The sequence below is a fragment of the Henckelia pumila genome, chromosome 1, assembly GCF_033568475.1.
Source record: "Henckelia pumila isolate YLH828 chromosome 1, ASM3356847v2, whole genome shotgun sequence".
Taxonomy (NCBI): Eukaryota; Viridiplantae; Streptophyta; class Magnoliopsida; order Lamiales; family Gesneriaceae; genus Henckelia; species Henckelia pumila.
Genome location: NC_133120.1, coordinates 86461514 through 86471325, shown reverse-complemented (window position 1 = coordinate 86471325; position 9812 = coordinate 86461514). Strand labels below are relative to the sequence as shown.

The 9812-nt window shown below is 35.6% G+C and overlaps 1 protein-coding gene across 3 annotated transcripts; it reads left to right on the top strand.

The window, feature by feature from the left end:
* The first annotated feature begins 2985 nt into the window (after nucleotides 1-2985).
* On the top strand, nucleotides 2986-9655 carry LOC140865881 (uncharacterized). Of its 3 annotated transcripts, none has more exons than XM_073270814.1 (5): nucleotides 2986-3223; nucleotides 3561-3866; nucleotides 4152-4478; nucleotides 7248-8313; nucleotides 8477-9655. In XM_073270814.1, exons 3-5 carry the CDS (start codon nucleotides 4401-4403, stop codon nucleotides 9091-9093), a joined length of 1761 nt encoding a protein of 586 aa, XP_073126915.1. In that variant the 5' UTR covers nucleotides 2986-3223; nucleotides 3561-3866; nucleotides 4152-4400; the 3' UTR covers nucleotides 9094-9655. The 3 variants fall into 3 exon arrangements, with proteins under 3 accessions (XP_073126915.1, XP_073126848.1, XP_073126981.1); XM_073270747.1 differs by having other exon boundaries at nucleotides 3561-3956; XM_073270880.1 differs by having other exon boundaries at nucleotides 3561-4478; nucleotides 8540-9655.
* Nucleotides 9656-9812: the final 157 nt, after the last annotated feature.

Below are 9812 nucleotides of genomic sequence, written 5' to 3'. Positions count from 1 at the left end.
AATTGATATGAAAGAGAGGATACGGTAAAATTGGAACAAAAGTTGGTTTTTTTTTAGAGCAGTTTTTAATAACCTCTCAACTATATATTATTAAATAGTAGAGTTTTTAATAACCTCTCAACTATATATTATTAAATAGTAGAGATATATATTCAGCTATCAGCAAATCAAACAACTTATTATCCAGCAAAGATCACGAGTTCGATATGTGAGGCGACATGTCTAATAATTATATAATTTATGATTGTATCAACCAATGAATCATTTAAGAGAGTGTTTGACTGAGTTTATAAGCTCAAAAACAGCTGTTTTGTGGAACTTATAAGTTGTTAAAATTTGTTTGCAATTTTTTTTTTCTCCAAACATCTTATAACTGTTTCTAAAAAAATTAAATGTGATATCACTTTTCTAAAAATTATATATTGTTTTAACATTTTATATCTCCAAATTATACTTTGCATATTTTCACAATCCTCATAATGCCCTTCACACATTAAATATTTTTTTTAAAACTTTTCCAAATAATATCAACTCACATAAATTAAAATATAAAATAGTTTATTTTATAGATTTATTACAAAATATTTTCGTATGTTTAGATTATATTCATAGTATTATATATATATTTTTATAATTTCGACAATAAAAAATTTTATTTTTAATAACTTAAAACAAACGTACTATAAATTGCAAAATGTTTTATTTGCTGTTACAATTACAAAAAACGATAATTGAATAAAATCTCTACTCAGGGGTGTGAAGGAAAGTACATCTGGACACGTGGACGGCCAGATATCGGAAATGCCACGTGGAGCTGCAACATATGAGCAGGAAACAGCAAAGACAGTAACCATCCCACATGTGCTAATGTAGCTGGTTTCACAGTCCCCTAAAAACACATATTTCATGGGATGTCCCACCACGCGCCACCTATCCCACGCGCCTAAACAACTTGCCACTATGGAAGAAGACCGCATACTCGCAGCAAAGGTTGGCTTCGCCTAAACTCAATTCATCAAATAAAATAAATATTTTATTTGCTAAATAAGATTTTGATTATTTCCATGTATCGTTGATTAGTTTTTTAAAATAATTCGCACCTATGAAAAAAATATTGCATCAATTAATTTATTTCGTGGTTGGTTGGTTAGTTATATGAAGAGCCGAACTCTTCATCAAGATTCAAGACATTTTTTATTATCACTAATTTTCTTTTAATATTTTTTTTAGAAAAACTAAAACGTGACAATGAGTTTTAGGCAGTGTTTGAAAAATATCATGTTTTTTTAATTAAATTTATTGATCACGAAGTAGATGATAAACATCAAATTTGTATAGTATTTGAAACACAAAATAAATATTGAAATTATATGTGAGTGGTGTTTGTTAAATAAATGATTCTAAAACTATCATTTTTACTATAATTATTTTTGCAGAATATCATGATCAACATTTCATCGAGTTTTGAATTTCAATTAAACTAAATAAATCTTGATGCGAAATCTTCATTTAAAACTAGATGTCATGGCACATGCGTTTCATGTGTAATATATGTTTACTTTTATTATTTTAAAATGTCTATTAGACATAAGGTTCAATTTTATGTTTTTTTTTTGTAGTCATGTAGAGTGCAAAGATTTGGAATGACAAACACAAAATGCAATGGAAGAGAAATAGAAATTTGAAACCGTCAGTTTAAAGTGACTATGAATGTAATTGAAGAAAATGTGGGAGAAGTTGAGGGGAAAGTGGGAGGATAGAAGTGGTACGGTAACCAAATCAATAAAAAAATGACATGAGGTAGAATGGGGATAAATATTTGGTGTGCCCATGACAAATTAAAACAGTTTTTATAAAGCCATCACTCTTAATAAAATAATAGAGATAGTAGAGATTCACACAAAAATAATTTTTTAAAATAAAAATCAATAATAATGTTTTGGTTAATTGTAAACACTGACTCTCTTGCTGTATTCCAAAAGTTATGACTATCCTAAATTCGATTTTGTACATGCTGCCCATAGGGTAGTGCCATGTGGGCAACGTTTACCCCCATGATTGGTCCAAATCAGTGGGTCTCACGTGGGGTCCACTGATTTGGAACAATCAAAATTCGCCACGCTACCCACAGCCTGTGGATAGCATCGACAGTTCTCCTAAATGCATTTCTAAAAGAATTTTTTCAAATAAATTGAAGGAATGTTTTTGTAACTTCAAAGTAAATGTGCAATTGTAACACAAATGCGTAGACATAACATTTTATGTATATATTTTCATTCTTCGACTATTATACTCAAATATTTCTTAAAATAGCATGGTATTTTCCTAAAGAGAACATAAGAATGAATATTAATCGATTCATGAAACAATCCATGTGTTTTCATACATTATTTTAAGTTTGAAAATAAAAACACCAAAATGTCTTGATATCAAGTTCTATGAAGTAAAAATCTAAAACATAACTCTACGCTGATGAAAGATTTTGTATCCTTAAATATATCTATAGAAACTAATATTTTGTTCAAGTACTCAAAAAGGCATGAAACAAAAGAAAGATATCATCTTGATTCCCTTATGACTTGAAAAAATCACAAACCCTCAGTCTCATTTCCAAATAAAAATTTAGGACTTAAGTGAATGTATGAGTTAGTGGAGAACGTAAATATTTGATTAATAGTAAAGAGTTCGATTCATCTTACCAATATTTTATCGAATGAGTTTGTCACACATAATTTATCGAATATTATTATCTGACTAACTTGATTTAAAGACAAATATTTTGATCTGAAAGTTTTTCCCCATGAAAGATAAGTACTATCGATTTTATGGTTTTTAAAGAAAAAGAAAAAGAAAACTCCTCAAATTGGATAAAATAAGGCAAAACGTAGACATACGGCGCGCGTGGGGAGGACGAACCCATGGCTCCTCTCTCCAGACGATAAAAGGCATAATTTTCTTCACAATTTCCCCAATTTCGCTCGCGTGGTATCCCCGAACACCAAAATAAACCTCTGTCTCTAACAATTTTACACACACCACACGCACTAAAACCTATACATACACGCAACATTCGTCTCTGTATCTACTTCATATGTGGATTCGAAGAGCAATTTATTGATTGTTTTTGGTATTGATGTTATAGTCGGATTGAATAAAGAAAAGAACAAAAAAGGCTGAGATCTTGTCCCTTTCTACAAATGCTCTTCATTTTGTAGCGGACAAGGTAAAATTAAAGCTGAATCGAATGTGATAAATTTTGTTTAACTTGGGGTTCTATTCTATGGAACTCAGTCAGATATTTTTTTTAAATTGGTTTTGAAAATCATGGTATTTCGTGGTTTTGAATTTGGGGATATTATCCTCGATTCGATACTTGGTCCAAAGTGTTTTTCTTTTAATTTTGGTATTTACCATAAAGTTCTAAATTTTCGCCTTCTTTATGTAGCGGAAGTGAAAAATACACTTTGATTGATCAAGAAGGAATTTGCTTTTACCTCTTTGGCAATTAGGGTTTTGATACTCGTGAGATTGGAATATACTGACGATGGATTTGTTATCAGGGTTTCCTAATCTGATCATGCTGCCGAGGAGCTAATTTTCCGTTGCAATTGGGTATTGATCCGCGAATTCTGAAAGTTGGGAAATTCACTTGGGAGCTTCATTGCTACACAGGGAAGTGCCCGTGCCCTGGGATGAATCGGCTCTGCAGATTGGAAAACCAACGAGAGCTGGCTTTAATCCTACAGAACCCAAGAACCAACTGTAAATACTAGCATTGTGACCGAGAAGAAAGCTGTTTACCCTAGGAAAGGACTGCTCAACTTTACAGAGTTGATGACATTAGAAACTGTTGGAATCTCAGAGTGGTTAGTTGATTATTACCACTCTTATGCACTTGTAAGAGCTGGGGAATTATTTTGGTGTAGAATATCAGACACAAGGACGAGGGGGTGAAGGTGATGATAAATTAGCGTCATTGTCTTAGTAGACCTGTAATTAGACAGCCAACCACTAGTCTATCCTCTCTATAGAACCCCTACAGATTAACTTAGTATTTGTTCAATTTTGTACTGCATGAGCTGCACTATAGCAGCATTTTATCTTCATTTGGTTCATAGTAGTGTTTGTTCAGTAACTATTGTGTATTGCAGTCCTTTGGATTACTGCTCTGTATTATTCGCTTGTCTGGGACCAAGAGTACAGAGGTTTTAAGTTGAGGCAGCTGCACGGAGTTACATGGGGCAGTAGTGAATCTCAATATCAATGTGGGGTCATGTTGCATGGACAGAAATATAGTGGCTGGTCCGTTCCCTTATCGGAACATCTCTATTGCGGGGGAGTAATCCAACGATATTGTAAACTTGACCGTAATCATTTTGTTTGTTCTGGTGAAGTGTGCAATGTCTCGCTGCTTTCCGTTTCCACCACCAGGATATGAAAGGAAGCACAGACCAGAAGAAATAGACTTGTTGAAAGAGGTTCGTCCATTCCTTTTTCCGGCTATCATGAGGTGGTCACACTTGAATTTCAGACCCTGCATATGTGTTTGGCAGGATAACATGTATGCCTGTTTAAATATCTATTTCTACCTGCTTAGTGATGAGTCATCCCTTAAGATCTTGCATTTTTCAATGATCCAATCCATTCACAGAGGAAAAACTATTTTTTTTAGAGTCTGATATATTTGTTGGTTTGAATTGGAATTCTTGTGTAAGTATTGTCGTATGTAAAGCATGCTGATACCCAACACTACTATGGAGTCAGAAGTAAATATTGTCGTGTGTAAAGCATGCCGATACCTAACTCCACCACGGAGTCATTCTGATATTATTTTGAAAGAGAAAGGACCTGTGAATGTACAAGTACTTCAAATTCGTTGATGTTTGAGTGTTAACTCAATCACTGCGACGTCTTTCTTTGCCAAAGAAATATGTCAATATGGGTGTCTATTTTCTTGTAATCATGCTTATCACTTAGAAAAAGCCGCTATATTTTTCCGTTGAATGACATGAACCACAAATCAAGATTCATTAGAAAGAAAAGCTGTTTTTTCAATTTATGTTATCATCTCATCTCGTGTGTGAATTCAATTTGAGAAAAGAAATGAAGTGGACGATGAAGAATTTATTGTTGCATTGTGTGCCATCATTTTTTGAATAAAATATATTGTATACGTCACTTGACAATCGGAATGAGTGATCGAAGTCCAAACATCACCATTTGTTGCATATTAGTAACATTTCTTTCGGAACAATATTTTTCTCAAAATTACATATTGATCAACAACCTTTTGATTGAATTGATTAACTTTTCTGGGCATAGTTTTGTGGTATAGATGTTGCAATGTTTTTATACTTTAGGTTTACCGTTTATGATTGAGAATGTTGACTATCTCCCATAGTGGGAGGTGGGGAAGCATTGATGATAGAAAGCTAATTATTCGGGGTTGGGTTAATTGAAAAGCATTTTGAAATATATTTCTGGATAATTAGTACTTTAAATAAATTTTGTATGCGCCTCCATTCAGCTACTTTCTGCATTATTTGCTTTACGATTGAGTAGCATCCACCTTCCTTGTGCAGTGTCTTATCTTTTGTTTTAGAGCTTGTTTCTTTGTCTAGCTTCATATACGTTGGACATGTTCTTACTTCAAACGACAACCATCCATGCCATTGAGGGCAATTAGACTGGTTATAGTGCGGTCATAGAGGCTGATTATGTTTTTTTTGTTCTTCTCTGTGTTATTTCAACTTACAACAGGTTGCTTTCAAGGAACTCATTTGATTTCTTATGTGTTTCCAGTGGCCACAATGTTTTGGTCATGTGTTTTATTTTGTTTGCATGAAATATTGTGGCGCTTAACTGCCGGAATATTTGAGAAAAAGCTGTTTTCACAAGTTAATTTCCTGACATCTCTCATCCACTCTCACCACCAACTAAAATTGGAAGGACTGAAAAGAGAAAAGGGGGCCATTTTTACATTATTTCAAAACTTAGGAAGCTTGTTGGTGATGGAATAAATCACGGTGAATACGAACAACTTATCAACTGAAAACTATTCCTTTCAAATTACAACAAAACATCTTGCTCGTCCCACTCTTTTCCTCTATTCATGGACATCATTTTGCATTGTGGGATGCTGCTAGGGAATGCAGGAAATGTGTAAAATCATTAGGAATGAGTGTATGGGATGCATAGTGTTTGTTTTTCTACATATCTGCCTATATTAAATGCATCCTCTTGCAGTATCTAAAATGTTCTGGATCGTTGATGGTTATGTTACAAGGGATTTTATTTTGCTTACAGTGAAACACATTTGGTCATGTGCTCAGTTATACATCATCAGATCTAATGAGGGAGCTCAAAATTATCATTCATGCATGTGATACAAGGGTCAACATTTTCAGTGTCAAGCATAAGTATAATTTACTGTCACACCCTTTTAATCATAATATGATCTAATCAATATGTTTTAGGTATTATCTATTCTCTTATGATGTGTTTCTTACGAATTTCTGGAGGAGAAAAATTTTAAGTTCTGACAAGGTATTTGTCTGACCCTAATACTATTCGAGCTGGCAGATTTTTTAACTAATATTAGGGCATACTGCATTTGGCATCTGGAGCGTATCTGTCTTACCGGCCCCTTGTGTTGTCAATGCTTCAATTGTGTAATTTAGTTTTAATATGTGGTGCAGCTGCAGCTGCTTATACATATATTAAATATCATGGCTGTTTCAGGAAGTAAGAACTGGTGTGGCATGCCTTTTTGGTTCATCAGTTTCACTGATATTTATGTTAATTGGATTGGATTAATGTTCAGACTCATTATCGATGCTAGATTTATATTTAGATGCTATTTATCTATCAATGAACAAAGGAAGAAAAGCAGTCCATCCCTTTTTACGTAGCGACTGTGGCCTTCTCTTTATTATATGGCCTCCATAACAGAGTGTTTGCCGTCCTTTTCACATCTCAGCTAGATTTTTGTGCTGTTGAATCTTCTGTACATCATAAAAGAATTACATGATTATAAGGCATTGAATTTGAATCAGTGACGGCGTTAAGTTTGAACTATGTTTGGTTATGGACTGAATTCTCCTTGTGATACACTTTGATTTGACCTAATTGCTTTGTACTTTAATATTTGAATGGCAGAGTACACAACCTTTTAATTATTTAATCCAAAACTTTTAAATTCTTTGAAATTTTGGGAAGAAATATCCTGACGATTATCATGCTTTCAGGCAAAGCGCAAAGAGAAAAAGCACAGAAGGGACAAAAAAGACAAGGACAGGAGTAAAGATAAAGAGAAGGGGGAGAAAGATGGAAGTGATGAAAAACAAAGAGACAAGAAGGATCGTAAAGGAAAGCACAAGGACAAGAAGGAAAAACACAGAGGCAAGAACGATAAGGAGGATCGAGGAAAAGACAAAGAGAAAAGCAGCATCTCGGAGGAATCAACAGTTGCAGGAAAACTTGGGGAAAAAGGCCATGAAAGTCTTCGTGCGAAAGGTGAGTGTAAAGATAGAAGCAGTATTGTGGATGAAGGAAAAGTTTCTACACCTTTTCCAGGTCAAAATGGCGGCAGACCTTTTCAAAACAGCCAGCCCTCCCTGGAAAATAAGGAATCAAAATTTTTGCAAGAGCTGGACAGAAGGACCCGAGCTGATGAGACAAGTAGAGCAACCCAGTTGCCCGAGGGACTTGCAGGATCTGACAAAAGGAGTCAAGAGGAAGCATCGAGATCTGCAGCCAGAAATTCTTCTGGAACATTGGCAGAAGAAAAGATGGGCTATAACAAAGATAAGAGAGTTGATATTAGGAAAATGGATGCTCAAGGGCTTAGGAACGAGGTTGGTGGAAATTCAACCGTACAAAACTTCGCCACATTTGGCAAAAGTAAAGTTGATGGAATTCCCAGACCAGAGGAAGAATACATTGACAGGAGGTTGGAAGATAAAGAAAAACCTAAGGATATTGGCGACAATAAGCAGCGAGACAAACACAAAGACAAAGGCAAAGACAGAGACAAACACAAAGACAAAGACAGAGACAAAGACAGCAAACGTGTTGAGAAGGAAAAAGACAGGAAGAAGAAAAAAGAGGAGAAGAAAAATAAAGAGAAGGTGAAAGTAGAAACTGAAAGTAAGAAAATTGAGGAAGAAAAGCCCAGAGATCTTGTGAACAATGAGCTTGTTGGTGTTACCAGCAACAAAGGCACAGATTTCCCAAAGGATGTTAGGAATAGCGATATTCCTGACGGAAATATCAAGAAAAGAAAAGATATGGCCACAAATGGTTTTTTTCTTGGTGAGTTCTGTTGTTCTGTGGTGGTACTATATGTACTATATGTCATATTCCCACTACATCCAAAAAGGAAAAAAAATGTTGATGTTAGTTCCTATTATAAGGTTTGCTGCTCGCACTACTTATTATAATGCTAGCTCACTTTATTTCATATTTTGATAAACAGATTCCTTGTTTCACTCAAATGAAGCTGTTCTACCGACTCTGACTGGTGTTCCTTGTTTTACAGAGAATGAAACAAGGCCCATAAAAATGCCAAGGCTCACTCCTCATCAGTCGACTGAAAATGGAAGGAAACTCGAAGCTTATCAAACACCCAGTGCATCCGCATCTAATAAGCATGTGGTTCCTAACAGTGTTCGGCTGGATAAAGGCGAGAGGTTGATAAATGGTATGGTTGAGGCCCAAAAATCATCGTCATCTAAGCCTATCACATCCTCTGCAATGATCGGTGATCAAGTTACCGAAGGTTCAAAGGTATCCCGTCATAATTCCAGTCATTCGAACAAGGCACCCCCTGAGCCAAAGATGGAGGATCCAATCAGCGAAGTAACAAGGAGACCGCCCCATCCAGATTCCAAGTATCTGAATGAGGTACTTACAGTACCCAAGTTAGGAGACTTGTCTGAAAATGATGATCAAGACTGGTTGTTCAGCAAGCAGCCCCCTTCAACTAAGATGAAGTCGGAATCAGTTTTGGTCGAGGAGCACTGTGTATGGTCCGAAGCTGTACTTATTGAACCAGCTGACATTTGTGCTATGCCCTACGTGATTCCTTACTGATTGTTCTTCACCTAGTGCGACTTGATACATTGAACTTGACAAATGGATGTGGCCTATTGCCTCCTACCCGCATCTCTTCTGGTGCAGTGGTAGCATTGGTATTCTTGGCCCTTTATCCGAGTTATTTAAACCAATCAGTACATGGGAGTCAAAATGTTTGCGTGGGCGCGACTTTCTCCTGCTGCATTGGAAATATTGAGGAACAGATTAGAGGCACTCGATGGCCTGGGTGGTGAAAGATGTGCGACGATCGAGTGAAGCCATTGCGCTGTCCTTTCCAACTGAGTGTAATTGCGAGTAGAGGTGAGAATGAATGTAGGTTCTGGAAAACCAGCCGTTCTTTATTGTTTGGCCACGAAATGAGCGTATTTGTAGATCTAATTCCACACCACCAAAATTTTGTTTTTTCTTTTTTGTAACATAGAATTCTTATATTTACCTAAACAACGTAAGATATAGGGGGACAAAGGCGGGCAGGGGTGGTTTCATTCATTTCATTGACGGAGAGTTGTAATAGTTGGCTTATGTAATTTACCCATCCTTTCGGGCTCTTTTCCCTTCATTTTTGTCCGCTGACCAATCTCACTTACCTTAGTTCATCACTAGTTGACTTTAAACTTCTATTACCATAATCCATGGACGATAACTGTTTCTTTATCATTTATTGTATTGGATCTGAATCAACACAAACTGGTTGAAAGAATGGGTAAATTATGGGT